The sequence below is a fragment of the Giraffa tippelskirchi genome, chromosome 9 (assembly GCF_054371585.1).
Source record: "Giraffa tippelskirchi isolate mGirTip1 chromosome 9, T2T-mGirTip1v1.2.pri, whole genome shotgun sequence".
Classification (NCBI taxonomy): Eukaryota; Metazoa; Chordata; class Mammalia; order Artiodactyla; family Giraffidae; genus Giraffa; species Giraffa tippelskirchi.
In genome coordinates, this window is record NC_137283.1 from 46,369,433 (window position 1) to 46,386,890 (window position 17,458).

The following is a 17,458-nucleotide window of genomic DNA, read 5'->3' on the forward strand; positions in this document are numbered from 1 at the left end:
CTCTTTCTCTAAGTTGCCTCATTTTTTTTTATTGCATATATTGTTATATACATACCCACAAAATTTACATAGCTTATGTCATAACCACTAACAAACTGGTACATCACATGCAGAACAGTTGAGCAGTCTGCTCACAATGTTAAAATCCACCACCGACAAAAAACTCTACAGGACAAGGCTTTATTATACGTAATCTGTACTGAAGTCATAAGCATCATTTTCGTCTTCAGTCATTTTATCCAAGGCAAAAGATGGTGCATTCTGCTTATCTATATTGGAAAGAAAAATGAGGTTTTAAAAAAAAAAGTAATTCTGTATCATAGTCCTTTGTTGGAAGACCCTTCCACCCAACTCACCTGCTTGAGACTTCTCAAGCAGTGCCTCACAGGCCTCTTCTGCAGGGGACATGTCTAAGCTCTCATCCTGTGGGAGAGAGAAAGTGTTGGTATAGCCCTTGCCTGCTCACTAATCCAAGTTAAATGCACCCAGAAAAAAGTGTCTGGAAGTACACAGTAAAGGATGTACAAAATCAAGACTAATGATTGCAAGCCTTAAACTTAAGTAATGAAACAGATACACTTTAATTTCTATTTCTGCCTTTAGCCCCTTCACGTTTGTTGTACATTATAACTCTAGAAAACTTAAACAACCCATACATGACATACTTACATCACCTTCTTCGTCAACAATTCCCTGATCTATGTTGACATCTTCATGGCTCTCCCCCTGCTCCTGCTTCTGTTTTTGCTGTTTTGGCAATCCTTCAGGTATGTCCTTTTCATCTATCACTCCATTTATCAGACCCGACGACTGGAAAAGGATGCTACTGGCTAAAGGAGGGCTCTTGATGGCTAGGAAAAGTAAACATAGCCCACATAAACAGACGAGACCTTCACTGGCCTGGCAGCTGATGAAGACAGCAATTTAACACAAGCCATGCTTACCTTGTATGCTGTGTGCATTGTTCTTTTCCAGTTCTTCCAGATCAAAGCCCCATTTCATGTCTGTCACAATGCTCTCATTAAAATGTGGAGGAGGAGTCCAAGATGCAGGGGGATGGCAATAGTAACCTAAGAAAGCACTGGTATTAAAAACAAGTATGGTCAAAAATCAGTTCCTTTCTTCTATGTGATTATCCAAAAGCCAACAGAAAGAAGCCTTACCCTGTCCACTCGGACCACAGCACTTTGGCAGCGCCTTCTACATTTGGGCCTCCACCTTTTTGGTGCAGTCCTCTTCTCTGAGCAAGTGAAGTAAAAAATTCCAGAGAATTCGTAAAGACTGGGACAGTAAATTTCAGTACTACCTTAAAAAAAGGAAAACAAAGCTCATTTATCTGATAGAGATGAATGTTGTTAAAAAAAAAACAACTTAAATTGAAAGACAGATGGAACTCAAGGGAAAGGGGATTCTTTTACCTGTTGGGCATCAGCCTGGGACAGGATGGCACTAGCAGCCTCCAGTGGTTTTACTACCTCAATACTTGCTGGACTTCTCAGAGCAAGTGCGGGAGCAGAGTTAAGTGGAGACACAATGAAACATGGACTGTCTATGATTGTGATTTGTTTGTCCAAGGGGACAACCTGCATGCACCTGGAACAAGAAAGATGGTAACTGATGGGGCCCTGGTTTTCCTGAAGGACAAGGGATAGAACACGAAGCTCAGGGTTGGATTGAACAAACTCAGCACAGTCGGTCAGATCCAGTTTATCATCATTTGCTTCATGTTTATATAAAACCATTAAAACACACTCCCCTTCTAAAATGAAACACGTGTTTCAGCTTATATACATAATGACCTGAACACATGCTGCTTCCTGTCTTACGTATTTTCCTGCTTCTACCTGGCAGACTTCTGTTCACTTCAAGTTCAGGTTTGAACATCACTTCTTCTAAGGCAGCTTTCCCCTCTCCGAACCTATTTGCTTGTCTTTCAAACTAGATTGTGGGCAGCTATTCTACTAGATCTGTTCTTTCCCAAGCCTAATGCTGGCTCAGTCCTCTACCTTTCACTGAGTAGAAAAATTGAGTAAATAGAAATAAAATATTGTCTCCCTTAAAATAACCAAAATCATATTTACTCATCTATAATGAAACGTTACAACAATGGAACTCAGTTTACCTTGTGAGCCCCATGGATACACCAACACTGCATATCTGTTCTTGCTTTAAGCTATTGATGATGCTGCTTTTCCCCACATTTGGGAAACCTACAAATGGGAAATCCACAGATTACAAAAGGTATTATATGCTGGTAATTATAAAATTTCCACTGTCTTTTTTTATGCCTGCCTGATTTTTATAGCAAGATCAGAGTTGGATCTGAGCGTCCTCACTTCAACACTAAGACCACTCTTGGTATCTTCATTTCTTGCACAAGTAATGAAAGGGGAGGAAAAGATGATTAATTCAAGTAATCAGAGCTCTTAGAAGCTAACATTACCTATAGTGCTGAGTTGTACTTATTGAGCTAATATATAAAATATGGTGAACTGAAACTCACCAATTACCCCAACATGAATGGCTTTGCCAGAAGTTTTCTGAAAACCTTCAAGAAGCTTCCAAAGGCCTTCTTTTCCAACACAGACTTCACTTTTAAACGGAGCAACTTTCTTCTTTACCTTCACAAGTTAAAATCCAAAATGATTAACTACTTCGGACAACCTACCAGATAAAACCCAACCACTCTGGCTCCAAAGCCCATCTATTAAAACTGCCACATTCCATTGCCTTTCAGATTATTTCTGGATGAAATCAGAGTTGGATCTTATAAGTTTTCATTTTTTAATCAAGATTTTGTACACTCATCATGTTTCACCCATCTGAAAGAAACACATTTCCCACCACTAAATGAAGGGTACCTTCATACGCTTCCTTTTGTCCTTCAGTTGTGTTGAGGCTTTGAACACCACTGTTGGCAATTCCTTCTTCAAATAACTTAGCCAGTTCTCCAAATTCTCCTTTGGTACCAAATCTGATAGGGATTAGGAATAAAATCCTGCTCATTTTGTTGAGATGAATTTGCAAAGTCTAGTAAGCTATGGCTGTCATTCAGGCTTGCCTTTCCCCAGGTTTTAAAGAGTATCTGAACTGTAAGATTGGGAGAATGTCTGCACCCTAACATGCTTCTGTTTAACACAATTCAGTACGTACACCTCTGTATTTCTTTAGTTCTCCTCTGCATTGGTTACCTTTCAGGATTAAGTCAACTTCTAGATTATTACTGTACTAACTTCAAGGCCATGCTTCCAGAATTATACTATCAGGTAGCAACCAAGTTTACTGACCCCCAGGAGTAATTTTGGATTCTATCCTTACTGTTTCACAGGTTTGTTTCTGGGTGTTCCTGTCCTTGCTGCTTAAAGCCAGACACATAACCATGTATTTCATTTAAATATTGCCACATATGGACATTGTGCAGGTGTGGGGAATATGGCACTCTGTCATCATTTCCTATGTGAAATATATTGCACAGTAAGCTGAGTATAGAAAGTTTACACTCTTATTATTAGCCTAGCACTGTCTTTGGCAACAAGAGCTCATGCATATGCACTGGTTTCACTGAGGTCAGAGTTGGATCTTACGAGTCTTCACAGACAATAAGACTGTTCAGATGTTTTCCTCATACCTCATTAGTGCATATGGAACATAAAGAGCCTACCTTTTTCACCTACCTGATTTATTTAATACAAGTACCAGCTTTTTCTGTCCACCCCTGATGATGGCTTCTTCTACCTGGGGACACCTGCAACCAAGAGGATCTCTGGCATCCAACACCTCCAGCACAACATCTGAGGCTTCAATCACCTGTCAGAACAGCATCACTTAGTCTGGCACCACCCTCCATGTAAGTACACTGGCACTGTCTTTTCAACACAGTGAGCTCAGAGGTGAATCTCATGTCTATGTTCACCATTCCTTATATGACAGACACAGGTTTGTTCAGTGGCCTCCGATCAAAGTGGATCTCAAGAGTGGAAACACTCCTACTATCTAAATATGGAACCTCCCCATTCAGAATCATGTAGTCTGAGAGATCCTTATGGCCCTGCCAAGAGCTTCTGAGAAACACAGCCAGGGTCTCTTCATGGGAGGGAGTGAGCTCAGGAGAATAAGGTCTTGGGGATGGGGGTGCTACCCCAAGACACCCTTGACCCTGCTCATGTAGGTTTCGGCAGAATATTTTAGAATCTTTTGTACTACTAGAGTATTTCTCTCTACTTTAAAAGCCACTGTATCAACATGTTATTTTAACACCAAATGCCACTTCTGTAAATCATGCTTATGGGGAACTGTTCCCAAGCAAAAATTTAAAACCACAAGAATATTTCTGGGGACTTCCCTGGGGGTCCAGTGGCTTGGACTCCCACTCCCAATGCAGGGGGCCCAGATTCAATCCCTGGTCAGGGAACTAGATCACACGTGCTACAACTAAGGATTCTGTGTGCCGCAACTAAGACCTGGTGTGACCATAAATTTTTTTTTTTTTAATATTTCCTTCAGCTAAATGTAACAGACTAAGCCAACTTGCTGAAGAATTCTCCCAGCTCAAGAGAACTCTACTTCCACTTCTATAAAGTTGGTGTCAGGAGAAAAAAAAAGATGATTCTTAAGTCTTTTAAACTTCATAACCACTTTTAGACACCAACCTAGACTATGATACCTTTTTAAGTTCCTGACAGTATAGCCTCTTCGGATTCTGTTTGCTTGTCTTGGCTTTCTTAGCTTTGCGTTGCCCTAATTCCTGGGGGATAAAGACAAGGGAAAGGACACACAGTTAGAAGATCAGTAGATGTAACTCATTTCCACTTTTCATGACTGTAACCCCTACCTCTTTTACAGGTTCTGTGTTAGATAGCTCAACACCAGGGTCAGTTTCAAGTTTTCTTTTCTTGTTCTGTTCCTTTTGCCTGTCAAGTTTCTGCTGCTGTTTCAGTTCTTCAAGCTGTGTTCAAGCCAGAAGAGAAATGCATGAGCCAGTGACTTGCTGTTGTAACTTTACACACACCCACACACCACTTGTTGAAGTGTGCACTAATACATCTTACCTGCTGTTTCCTTAGCTCAGCTTCCCGAAGAAGAGCCTCCTTAAAAGGAGCACTGTTTGGAACTCCTGGGTCTTTCCTAGGCTTCTTTCGACCCCGTTTTTTAGCCTCTTTCCTCAGCTTTCGATGATGCTCTCGAACCTACCATAATGGTATTTTATCAGTTTACAGAAATACTAAAGAGAATTCCAGTGAGTAGCCAATGTGGCTGCAGTTTTAAGTTGTATCTGTAAAATAACCTAGAAACATAGAACTTCAACCATAAAACAACATGCATGTTTATGTATAAAACAGGAAGAAAATGTCACCAGGATTCTTTTTGCAGCAGTTGCTACTATGGTGATCAAAATTTACAGACATGTCACTGAATTATTTCTGCTCCCTAAGAGCTTGAGCCATATCCGACCTCTGTTCGAGTTAAACCTCTGTTAGTGAAATCATATTAATGTTAACCCAGATCTCTGGGGCAGGAAATCAATTTAGCATACCCCTGTAACTCTTCCAGGCTTCCCTGGTAGCTCAGTTGATCAAGAATCCACCTGCGATGCAGGAGACCCGGGTTCGATTCCTGGATTGGGAAGATCCCGCTGGAGAAGGGCTAGGCTACCCACTCCAGTATTCTTGGGCTTCCCTTGTGGCTCAGCTGGTAAAGAATCCGCCTGTAATGCGGAGGACCTGGGTTTGATCCCTGGGTTGGGAAGATCGCCTGGAGAAGGGAAAGGCTACCATTCCAGTATTCTGGCCTGGAGAATTCCACGGAGAATATATATAGTCCCTGGCCTCGTAAAGAGTCGGGCACAATTGAGAAACTTTAAGTTTCACAACTCTTCCAAGACTTACCTTTTTTTGGATTTTATACCGCTTGTGGCAGGTCATGCGTTTACTTGCTTTCTTTAATTCTACAAAGTAACACATCACAAAAGGATTAATTTATTTACTGTTTTTCAAAATCGATTTTATCCACAAATGATCAGTTTGTTGAGAAGTCAATGGCAACCCACTCCAGTACTCTTGCCTGGAAAATCCCATGGACGGAGGAGCCTGGTAGGCTGCAGTCCATGGGGTCGTGAAGAGTCAGTCGGACACGACTGAGTGACTTCACTTTCACGCACTGGAGAAGGAAATGGCAACCCACTCCAGTGTTCTTGCCTGGAGAATCCCAGGGACGGCAGAGCCTGGTGGGCTGCCATCTATGGGGTCGCACAGAGTCGGAGACGACTGAAGCGACTTAACAGTAACAAATCAGTTTGTTTAGCTTTTGATGACCGCGCTTTAGGTCACATCCATTTTTGCATTAACTGGCTCTGAAACATAATTTAAGAATCTTGTCGGGCGCGTGGTAAAAATAAACACGGACCAGTCAAGTCCCAGAGAATCTGACTTAACAGATTCGTTGTAGATCTAACTTCCCTACTTTCACCTTCCTAGATTAGACTGGGATCTGATCTAGACTGTGTACTGGGATCATACACGGGAGCGTATAACCCCAAAACTGCCACTTCCTGTCAAACAGCACAAATCACATAAGAAAATCTAACAGTGCGTGTTTTCAGACCTCACCAGAGCCAGACCGAACGAGGCCGCACAAGGGAAAACGCCAGGCCCGAAACCTGGCTCAGACACTGGGTCCTCATGACCCTCTGGCCTGATCTTCATCTTTGGGCCCAGATTTTCTTTCTGCACACAGGCCTGCGCGGCTCACGTGGGGCCTTCCAACCCTCGGTTCTAGGCGGGATCAGAGAGACGGAGCACCCTGGTCGGTTCGTCGACCATCAGATACAGAAGCCCCCTCCAGGCCCGCCCCCTCACCACACTCACTCGGCCGCTTCATAGTGGAAGCCGAAAGGCCTGCGCCCGAAGTTACACCAGCACTCACAGGTACAACGTGCCTCTGCAGGCGCCACGTGCGAACTGAGGCCTCCGCCGAACGTCACGCACTCACGTTGATGCCGTAAAGCGCGCCGCCGCTGGCCCGTGTGCGAGCGCACGCAGTGTCGTGCGGAGCCGGGTTCGCTCGACGGCCGCGGAACTGGTTTTGCGGCGGTACCGGGAGGGGTGAGGGCGGTGAGGGCGGCGGGTGCTGGAGCGACGGCAGCGGCCGCGGCCGGAGGAGCAATAGCAGCAGCCGTGGCTTCCACGGGGCGGGGCGCGGCGGTCGGCGGCCGGGGCTGCAGGCGGCGGAGCGGCTGGGTAAGGCCGGGCCCGGGGCGGGCGGGGCCGCTTCCTCTCGGCCGACTGCCGGGCCTTTGTGTGGGCCCGGGCGGGCGGGAGCAGCGGCGGAGGCCCCGCCCCAATGGTGGGGATGCGCCGGTCGGGCCGGGAGCGCTGGGCGGGGCCGGGCGGCGGGGCTTCGGGACAGGCCCGGCAGCCTTGCCGCACCTGCCGCCAGGGACAAAGGCGCGCCGCGGTCCGGAAACTCCCCGCGCCCCGCTTTCCCGCCCCCAGCGGCTGGCCGAGCTCCCGTCGCGGGCAGCTTCAAAGCTGTCAACGTTTCCCTTAGTTCCCCGTGCCGGTGACAGGTTGGGAAAGTCTTATATTTCCTCAGCAGTTAAGGGCCTCTTTTTTTTTGTTGTCGTTTCTTGACGGTTCAGACACAAACTCTCCTAGTAAATTTTTTTTTTCTTTAATACTTTCCGGATGACTGTTCGGACTGAGTGTTGTTTTAATCAGTGGGAGTTGTATTTATCGTGGAGGGCAGATATAATTTCTTCCGTGCAACACCACAAAGAATTGAGGTTTTAAAATTCTGTACATTTCTGGTTTTTAATATTTTCCATCTCAACAAAATTTTTTTACTGAAAAAGAAGCATAGTTTCGTTATTGTGGGGTAGATATTGGTGATTTAAAGATGAAGGAAGATAGGCAAGAATTAAGGAGGAATCCTGAAAAACAAATGACAAATATACGGTGTAGTGGATATAGAAATTATTACTACGATTACAGGGACATATGTTGGAGTAAAGCATTACTGTTAACTTATTTTCCAGCACATGATCCCTCCTCAATGATTTCTAGGTATTTTTTTCCATTTAGCAGTGAGCTCTTTTCCCAAGTACAATTCAGAAGCAAAGTGGATTCAATACAAAAGAGCAGTATAATTTCTGCTTTATCACTTGTTAATAGATTTCCCATATTTTATGTCTAAAAATTAGAAGTTATTTTTTGAAAATGTATGTCAAATCAGTAACAGATGTGTGTGGATAAATAGAGGAGTTTTGACCTCTTGGGCTTTGGGAGTGTCCTAAATACCTAAAGTATTAATGTTCTACCCAAACCCCTAAGATTAGTACATTGCTGTATCTGTGTGATAGGCTAGTCTCAAGGCTTCCACTATCATGTGTGAGAATGTTGACTCAGGAATATTCTCTAAGGCAAACATAGGCTGCAACATAATACATATAGTTTGTTCACACTTCAGTTTTTTAAAAAAGCAGCGAGGCATAGAACAAATACTGAAAGCTGAGAATGCTATCTGCTCGCAATACAGGAGACCCAGCCGGGTTGGATCCCTGGGTTGGGAAGATCTCCTGGAGAAGGGAATGGCAACCCACTCCAGTAGTCTTGCTTGAAGAATTCCATGCACAGAGGAGCCTGGCGGGCTACAGCCCATGGGGTCACAAAGAGTCGGACACTACTGAATGACTAACAAACACAGCATTATAAGTGATTTTTTCCCAAGATTATTGTGTTAAAGATAAATTACGGCACTAAGAATCACTGTAAATACAGGAGAGTAGTAAAAGTCTATAAACTGTCAGAATACACCATTTGGCTATACTGAGTAATTTTTTCCCAGTTGCACATTGTAAAGTTATTCTTTACTGTCCACTGTAGTTTATCATTGGTTGTTAGATTTTGGACATGAGACTGTAATCAGTGCCATTTAAAAACTTGTAACTAAGCTTCAGAATCTATTCCTTTTCTCTCTGTAGAAAAATAATTGCTGAATGCGTGCTCACAGGCCTTTTAAACTACATAAACTTTTTTTTTTAATATTTTACTTAAGTGCACTTTTACTACATTTGTTAAATAGATTAGTTGATCACTGAAACTGTGCTATAAGTCAGGCGACAAAAATGGATAAATTGCTTTTCCTGTGCACAAGAGAGAATGAAATCCTAGAGTTAAGTTTTAACTTAACATTTTTGTTGCGCTTTGACATTTCAGGGGCTTCCCTTGTGACATTTCAGAGTGATTTCATGTACATTCATTGTCAAAGCAGTCCAAGGGAGATGTGTACACTTTGCATGTGTGCTCAGTCGGGTCTGACTCCTTGCGACCCCATGGACTGTAGCTTCCCAGGTTCTCCTGTCCATGGGATTATCCTGGCAAGAATACTGGAGTGGGTTGCCCTTTCCTTCTGTAGGGGATTCTGACCCAGGATTTGAACCTGCAGCTCCTGCATCGGCAGGTGAATTCTTTACCACTGAGCCCTGATATATACACTACTGTTTTCATTTTAGAAATGAAGCAACAGATCTGAGAGGTTGTGACCCAACATCAAACAGATCATTAAAGAAGGAAGACCTGTGTTTCTTATTAGTCTTCACTTTTGAGCTCAGGTCTTGTTGCTCCTCCCACCCACCTGGCCACATTGCTTTTCTTGCCAGGCTTTCAAAGTACATGTTAAAATGTGTTCTTTGAATGACAAAATATTTGAAAATTATACTTAAGTTGAATCTTTTTGTTGTTATCAAAGTAAATTAATGATTGCAGTAATTTTGGACAGTATATGGTCTAGACTATAATCAGCTCTGAATATTCATTGGAAGGACTGAGGCTGAAGCTGAAACTCCAATACTTTGGCCACCTAATGCGAAGAAGCGAGTCACTAGAAAAGACCCTGATGCTGGGAAATATTCAAGGTGGGAGGAGAAGGGGATGATAGAGGATGAGATGGTTGGATGGCATCACCGACTCGATGGACATGAGTTTGAATACGCTCGGGAGTTGGTGATGGACAGGGAAGCCGGCGTGCTGCAGTCCATGGGGTCACAAAGACTTGGACACGACTGAGCGACTGAACTGAACTGATACACACACAGAGGAGGAAATGGCAGCCTACTCCAATATTCTTGCTTGGTAAATCCCATGGACAGAGGAGCCTGGCAGACTGTGGTCCATGGGGTTGCAGAGAGTCACAACTGAGTGACTAACAGACACACAACATACACTGCGCGCACCCCCCCCCACAATGATCTACATTTTTTTGTGATTTGATTTTCAGTGAGTTATTTATAAAAGTAATTTTGACCTTCTGCCAATTGGTTGAAAGGCTTTTTTTTTTTTTAAACCTTTCTAAAGTTGTATGTAGTAACTTTTCAATGCTGATAGGACTTCTGGAAAGAAATGTCTCTCTCTGGATTTTTTTGGTGGGGAGGAGTTTACCAGACTGCTCACCATAAGCCGTTCTTGGTTTGTTCCAGCTTGCTAACAGTTGGTGTCACATGTGAGCCTTTCACATGTGTTCATGCTCCATTCCAGCTCTGTGATTGAACTCTGCTCTTATTGACTAGGGGGCAATTGGGCAGGCATGCTTCGTTCCTGGAATTGACAGTCATTCCATGTGAGTAAAGGGGAACCTCAGTGAGACATCTTTAAGCATGTGAAAAGCATTTGGTGTTAAAATGGAAGGAATATCAGATACTGGTAGTGCCTGAGCCTTTGCAGCAGTTTGGTTGGTGCAGGAGAACTGATATACTTATTTTCTCCAGTTCTCTTATCTTTCTTTAGCAGTTCTGCTTGAATGTTTTCTGTCTATTCGTAATCATTTTTACTCCTTTTGACCCTTCTTTTTATTTCCCCCTTCTCTGCCTTGTTCTTCTCTTTCAGTTTTGAATACATTAACATTGAATCAGCACTTCTAAAGCCGTGCCTTCTCCCACTGGCTTCACTTGGCCTTCAGACATAATGAGGAGACTAGCTTTTCGAGGAGCTGGTTGTGCTCTGGTAAAGCTGGTAAATTACTGATCATCTACATCCTTTCCCTTTTCTGTCCTTCTTTGGCTTTTCCCTTCTACTTTTCTTAAATTTTGTTATCCTTTTCATAGAGTCCCGCCTTATGTTCATCAGATTCACTTGAGTCCTTGTCGTAGATTGTTTATAAAAGCTTGGTCCTTAGTTTCTGCGTCTTACTCAACTTAGGCCAGTTTATCAGCCTTTTATAAAAACATATAAAAATCAACAAAACTTGGCTGGCCTTGGCCTAAGTCCTTTGAAGCCTTAGCCAGTTGCAGCCAATTGCAAACTAATACACTGTATAACAAACTTAAGTCCTAGAGGAAGGAACCTCATGATATTAGGCTCAGTTTTTAAATATCATGTGGGCTGTAGTTCAGGGGAAGAGATGAGAGACTTCTTTTGTTAGTTGGCTACCAGAATTTTTATTTTGTTGGTTTGTTTTGTTTCTGTTTTCTATTGCCTGAAAATCCTAATTTTTCTCTCCATATCACTGGCAACCCATTCTTTCAGCTGCTGGTGTCTATTTCCTGAAATTGGATGTTGATAAGAGACCCTAGGATCAGTTTTTTCTTTTTTCTTTAGAGAAAGACCGTTGAAATCACAGTATCCTATTTGATACTGTTGTTACATTGTATAAGCATTGTAGGACTTACTTAGGTATATATCCTTCGATGTAGCAGGTCAGTAGCAGGTCATTTCAATGGTTGCATTTCTTATGTTATAGTCAAATATATATATATACACATATATACATATATATATAGTAAAGTTGTGTAAAGATTACTTAACAGCCTGCCTAAAACTAGAGCAAATATTTACATGTTTCTGGGAGGCCAAGGAGGACCTAAAATCTCATTTTTAAGGTATTCTTCCAGATGTTCCACTGAAATGTAAAGCTGTGAGCTCATGGGGATAGAATACCTCATAGAACTGAAAAGGTTAGTCTGAATTGACAGAAAAATTTCCAAATGGAGTTTTGCTACTTTAGTTAGCATAGGTATGGCAAGTTGAGTGTTTTCTGGGTTATGTCTTGTGAGGCTTTCTTTAATGAGTGGAGAAAATTCATTTTCAGTGTGTTAATTTTAGGGTACATCTGAAATGCTAGAAGATTAATCCTCTATCCCCCTACTCTTTTGCCACAGGGTCTGCTTCTGCAGGTCTCCCCACACACACACACATCCTGGCCTTCCTAGAAAGTGGTCATAATCATGAGGAACTCTGGGGAAAACAGATGAGGCTGCTCACTCCAGAGGTGACCTCCTTAGGGTCTCTGTCCCTGAGGCAGTACGCCAGCACACCATTATGTGTGGGTGTACTGTTTTATGTGGATTTTCAAACTCCATTCCAGGGTAAATTGGGGGGCAGAAGTGGTTGTCATTCAGAATTGGTAAATACAGATGAGTATACTTTTGCTGAATTTGTCCCATCCAGTGGAAAGTGTAGCATTCTGATAAGTGAAGGGGCTAAAGCAAGATCTAGAACTTGCATTGAAAAAGCATAGTTAAGCTTCCTTGCAACAGTGAAAATATCTGAATCTTGGTAGCAGGTGGCCAGCTGAGGGCTTGGTGGCAGAGCATAAATTTAAATTTAAGAACATGGCTAATTATTTCTTATAGAAGAAGTTGGATTCCATGGGTTCCAAGAGAAGAAGAGCTACCTCCCCTTCCAGTAGTGTCAGTGGGGACTTTGATGATGGGCACCATTCTGTGTCTACACCAGGCCCAAGCAGGAAAAGGAGGAGACTTTCCAATCTTCCAACTGTAGACCCTGTAAGTAACTTGAATCACAGTTTCTGCCTTCTGCACGATTCCCTACCCTTCCTGTAATGATAAGCTGTTAAGATGCAAGGTCGCTCAGCTTCTTTTTCCTCTTGCTTGATCTTCTTAATCTTTCTTTCATGAAAATAGTTAGCCAGAAGCCTTACAGTAATAGTATAATTTAATGTTATGAAATAATAAAGAATATTCTTTCATCATATAGTCACTCGAGTAACTGTGTGCTTTGTCCTGTGCCAAGCTCTGTTGTGGTGGTTGGAATATAACCATGTGTAAGGTGAGCTAGTTTTTCACATGAAACTTAGAGGCTAGTGTTGGGGAAGCAGAATGTAGACAGATGAGCACATAAATAATAAAGTAGCCTCAGTTAGTCATGGGTGCTAAGAAGAAAAGTTTGGATGATCCCGGCTGTTTTGGCCATATCTTCAGGAAAGATTTCTTTGTGATCAGAAGGCACCAGCCCTGCAGAGTGCTGGGGAAGAGTGTTCCTGACCGAGGAGCTGGCTCAGGAATGGGTTTGATGTGTTGTGATTACAGAGAGGGTCAAGAGAGTCTGCCCAGCTGGAGTTTACCCTGCGTACTCTGTGGGCAGTGTTAGGCATTTAGATTTTATTCTCTGGCTGGTAAGAAGCCCCTCTGTTGGATGCTTTTTAAGCAAGGGTGATATGAACTGATTTGGTTTCAAAGAGAAGAAAAATCACTAGTACCATATTCTGATGAAAGATTTAATCATTTAAATGATCTTATAAGGAGAGATAATGTCAGCATTGTTCAGATTTGGGTTCCCATGTGGGAATTTGGGGATTCATCCTTTCTCCTGGCTTTTTTTTTTTTAATCCTAATGCCTACAGTGACTTTCTGATCATTTTTCTGGTGATTTTTCTCCTTTTCCTATGTGTAGATTGCTGTGTGCCATGAACTCTATAACACCATCCGAGACTATAAGGATGAGCAGGGCAGGCTCCTCTGCGAGCTCTTCATTAGGGCACCAAAACGAAGGTGAGTGGGAGGAGTTTGGTCCTGGGTCCATGTTGAAAATATTTAGTAATTGAGTTTTCTTTTGGAAGGATTTGCTTAAGTGATACTGGGATCCAGATTTTAGTTTCAGCTGTCAAGATATAGTGACGCATATTAAAAAAATTTTTTTTTAATTAAGTTTTTAATTGTCAGAAAAAATACAATATGAAATTTGCAATCTTAATCATTTTTAAATGTACAGTTCCACAAGTATTAAGCGTATTTACGTTGTTACATAGCAGATCTCCATAGCTTTTTCATGTTGCAGAATTGAAACTCTGTGCCCATTAAATAACTCCCCATCTCCCCCCACCCCCCATCTCCAGCCCCTAGCAATCACCATTGCACTTTCTATTTCTATGAATTTGACTGCTTTAGGTATCTCATGTAAGTGGAATCATACAGTATCTGTCTTTTGTAACTGGCTTGTTTCACCTGATACAATGTCTTCAAGAATTTATCCATGTTGAACTACGTGACAGGATTTCCTTCCTTTTCAAGACTGAATAATATTCCATTGTATACATATACCACATTTTTAAAATCCATTCATTGGTTAAATGCTTAGGTTGCTTCCTCTTCTTGGCTATTGTGAATTATGCTGCAGTGAAGGTAACTGCAAATATAAGTACCTCTTGGAGATACTGCTTTCAGTTCTTTTAGGTATATAGCCAGGAGTGAGATAGTAGGATCTTACAGTAATTCTATTTTTATTTTTTTAGGAATCACCGTATTGTTTTCCATAATTATAGCACCATTTTATATTCCCACCAACCATGTACAAGAGTTACAGTTTCTCCACATTTTCACTGACACTTGTAGTATTGTAATAAGTTTAAATCAAAAGGTATGAGTCCTCTGTGATGCTTAATTTTTTGTGTCAACTTGACTAGGTTAAGGGATGCCCAGATAGATGGTAAAATACTACTTCTGGGTGCGTCTGTGAGGATGTCTCTTGAAGAGATTAGCATCTGAATAGTTAGACTGAGTGAAAAAGGCCTTCACCATATGGAGCTGGATATCTTCCAGTCCCCTGAGGGTTTGGATGGAACAAAAGGATAGAGAAAGGGTGAATATACATTCTCTCTTTGAACTGAGACATCAGTCCGTCCTTGGATATCAGAGTGCCTGGTTCTTGGGCTTTCAAACTGAATTATACCACTGGCTTTCCTGGTCTCCAGCTGGCAGATCCTGGGACTTCTTGGCCTCTGTAATCGCCAGTTCCTATACTTATTCTCTTTTTTTCTCTCTCTTTCTGTGTGCGTGTGTGTGTAACTCCTAGTGGTTCTCATTCTTTAGAGAACCCTGATGAGTATGGTCTTTTAGCTTTTTTCTTCTTTCTCAGGATGGGTTTTTTTGTTTGTGCAAAAAATGCTGTTGAAATTTTGTTATGTTTTACATTGGTTCTATGCATAGTATTGGTATGCAATATTAAGTTTTCCAATACATGAACATGGGCTGTCTTTCCGTTTTGTTGTTGTTGTTGTTTAGTTTCTAGGTTGTGACATACTCTTGTGACCTTATGGACTGTGTAGCCTGCCAGCCTCCTCTGTCCATGGGATTTTCCAGACAAGAATACTGGAATGAGTTGCCATTTCCTTCTCCAGGGGATCTTTCCTACTCAGGGATTGAACCCACATCTCCTGCATTGGCAGGTGGATTCTTTACCACTGAGCCACCAGGGAAGCCCATCTTTCCATTTATTTGTGTATTATTTAATTTCTTATAGAAATGTGCTGTTTTTAGTGTTTAAGTCTGTTACCTTGTTGGTTAGGTTTATTCTTTAGTCTCCATTTTGGGTTGTTCACTGTTGCTATATAGAAATGCAACTGATTTTTGTATGTGTTGATTTTGAATCTTAAAACTTTGCTGAATTTGTTTATTCTAAAAGTTGTTTTGTGTGGGATCTTTAGAGTATTCTGCATATGAGATCATCTGTAAAGAGAAATGGTTTACTTCTTCCTAATTTAGATGCCTTTTATTTCTTTTTGTTGCCGAATTGCTCTGGCTAGGTCTTCCAGTACTATATTGAAAAGAAGTGGTGAGAGCAAGCATCTTTGTCTTTCCTTTTAAGTATCATATTAGCTATAGACTGTTCATGTATGACCTTTATTTTGTTGAAGTAGTATGCTACTGCTACTGCTGCTAAGTCGCTTCAGTCGCGTCCAACTCTGTGCGACCCCATAGACAGCAGCCCACCAGGCTCCCCCGTCCCTGGGATTCTCCAGGCAAGAATACTGGAGTGGGTTGCCATTTCCTTCTCCAGTGCATGAAAGGGAAAAGTGAAAGTGAAGTCGCTCAGTCATGTCTGACTCCTAGCGACCCCATGGGTCTGCAGCCTACCAGGCTCTTCCACCCATGGGATTTTCCAGGCAAGAGTACTGGAGTGGGGTGCCATTGCCTTCTCCGGAAGTAGTATAGTTTCCATCTATACCTACTTTTTTGAGAGTTTTTATCATGAAAGCATTTATAAGATGCTTTTGTTGCATTAGTTGTGGCTATTTTTTTCTTTATTCTGTTAACATGATTCATTACTTTTATCAATTTTCATAAGTTGAATCATCTTTGCAATGCAGGAGTAAATTCCACTTGGTCTTGGTGTATAATCCTTTCAATATGGTGCTGAATTCATTTCACTAATATGTTGTTGAAAATTTTTGCATCAACACCACGTTCATAAGGGATGTTGGTCTGTAATTTTCTCTTAGGGTCTTTGTCTGGCTTTGGTATCAGAGCATTACTAGCTTCACAGAATAAGTAAATTTTCCCTCCCCTTTGGAAAAGTTTGAGAAGAATTGTTAGTTCTTTAAATGTTTGGTGAAATTCAGCAGTGAAGCCATTAGGTGTAGGGCTTTTGTATAACTTTTCTCCTAGGCCAAGAGGTTTTTGATTACTGATTCAATCTTTATAATGGTTATATGTCTATTCAGGTTTTCTGTTTCTTCATATTGTCTTGGTAGGTTGTATGTTTCTAGGAATTTATCCCTTCTAGGATATCCAGCTTATTGGTGTACAGTTGTTCATACCAATCTCTTATAATTCTTTTTATTTTTGTGGCATTGGTTGTAATGTTCCCTCTTTCATTTCTGATTTTATTTTAATCTTTTTTTCTTAATTAGCTAAGAGTTTGTCAATTCGATTGATCTTTTTTAGAAACCAACTCAGCTTTGTTGGTTTTTTCCCTATTCTTGATGGTTATTTGTACTTTATATATTATTTCCTTCCTTCTAGCTTTGGGTTTAGTTTGTTCTTTATCTAGTTCCTTGAGAGTGGAACACATTTTTAAAAATTATTTAATAGCCTTTAGAACAGCAGCAAAGTTATATTTATCATAGTTAAAAGGGATCAGTTTTTCACAATATGCAGAGGCCACAGTGATTATTTTCACCTCGCTTTCTCTCTCTTCCCCCTAACTTTTGGACTTGACTTCTGTCGTCCAGTGGAACAGAAACAAGTTGCTGGTCCCAATATGAACCTGGCACACACCTCCCTGTGGAGGCTGTTATTCTCCCTGACTAGAGCATCCTTCCTCTCTTGCTGTCAAAATAATATCACTGTTCTTCTCAGACTCTGACATTTGAAGATATTTGTTCTGAAAACATACATGATTGTGATAGATAGAATAATGACACCCCAAAATGTCCATCTTCTAGTCCCTGG

The 17,458-nt window shown here is 41.6% G+C and overlaps 2 protein-coding genes and 3 non-coding genes across 41 annotated transcripts in view; 1 reads left to right on the plus strand and 4 right to left on the minus strand.

The window, feature by feature from the left end:
• Positions 1 to 9: 9 nt before the first annotated feature.
• GNL3 (G protein nucleolar 3) lies at positions 10 to 6,985 on the minus strand. 2 transcript variants are annotated; one of them, XM_081525132.1, is made up of 15 exons: positions 6,922 to 6,985; positions 5,886 to 5,944; positions 5,049 to 5,186; positions 4,832 to 4,945; positions 4,664 to 4,744; positions 3,675 to 3,807; positions 2,862 to 2,974; positions 2,504 to 2,621; positions 2,123 to 2,210; positions 1,419 to 1,593; positions 1,164 to 1,306; positions 945 to 1,081; positions 670 to 851; positions 357 to 423; positions 10 to 269 (listed from the first exon to the last, which is right to left on the minus strand). In XM_081525132.1, exons 2-15 carry the CDS (start codon positions 5,919 to 5,921, stop codon positions 184 to 186), a joined length of 1,611 nt encoding a protein of 536 aa, XP_081381258.1. In that variant the 5' UTR covers positions 5,922 to 5,944; positions 6,922 to 6,985; the 3' UTR covers positions 10 to 183. The 2 variants fall into 2 exon arrangements, with proteins under 2 accessions (XP_081381258.1, XP_081381257.1); XM_081525131.1 differs by having other exon boundaries at positions 6,864 to 6,985.
• LOC145522131 (small nucleolar RNA SNORD69) lies at positions 1,653 to 1,729 on the minus strand. The gene has a single exon (XR_014065942.1). It is a non-coding gene; the product is annotated as a small nucleolar RNA SNORD69 (small nucleolar RNA).
• On the minus strand, positions 2,743 to 2,824 carry LOC145522138 (small nucleolar RNA SNORD19B). Its single transcript, XR_014065949.1, has one exon. It is a non-coding gene; the product is annotated as a small nucleolar RNA SNORD19B (small nucleolar RNA).
• LOC145522130 (small nucleolar RNA SNORD19) lies at positions 3,555 to 3,631 on the minus strand. The gene has a single exon (XR_014065941.1). It is a non-coding gene; the product is annotated as a small nucleolar RNA SNORD19 (small nucleolar RNA).
• A 102-nt stretch (positions 6,986 to 7,087) lies between the features above and the next one.
• PBRM1 (polybromo 1) overlaps positions 7,088 to 17,458 on the plus strand; it is a 104,720-nt gene continuing 94,349 nt past the window's right edge. For 11 of the 36 annotated variants that reach the window (XM_081525072.1, XM_081525073.1, XM_081525074.1 and 8 more), the window contains exons 1-3: positions 7,088 to 7,235; positions 12,623 to 12,775; positions 13,683 to 13,780. In XM_081525072.1, coding sequence (XP_081381198.1) covers positions 12,638 to 12,775; positions 13,683 to 13,780 — 236 coding nt within the window. In that variant the 5' untranslated portion in view covers positions 7,088 to 7,235; positions 12,623 to 12,637. Of the gene's footprint in view, positions 7,236 to 10,471; positions 10,612 to 10,877; positions 11,004 to 12,622; positions 12,776 to 13,682; positions 13,781 to 17,458 lie in introns of all 36 variants that reach the window. The other 25 variants (XM_081525077.1, XM_081525090.1, XM_081525078.1 and 22 more) reach the window with 9 other exon arrangements.

Excerpts from the sequence above, each read along its gene's own strand:
- GNL3 (XM_081525131.1), bottom strand. Across the intron at positions 2,975-3,674 it reads ACTTGTATTAAATAAATCAG|ATTTGGTACCAAAGGAGAAT; the intron begins GTAGGTGAAAAA and ends AATCCCTATCAG. Across the intron at positions 2,211-2,503 it reads CATTCATGTTGGGGTAATTG|GTTTCCCAAATGTGGGGAAA; the intron begins GTGAGTTTCAGT and ends TCCCATTTGTAG.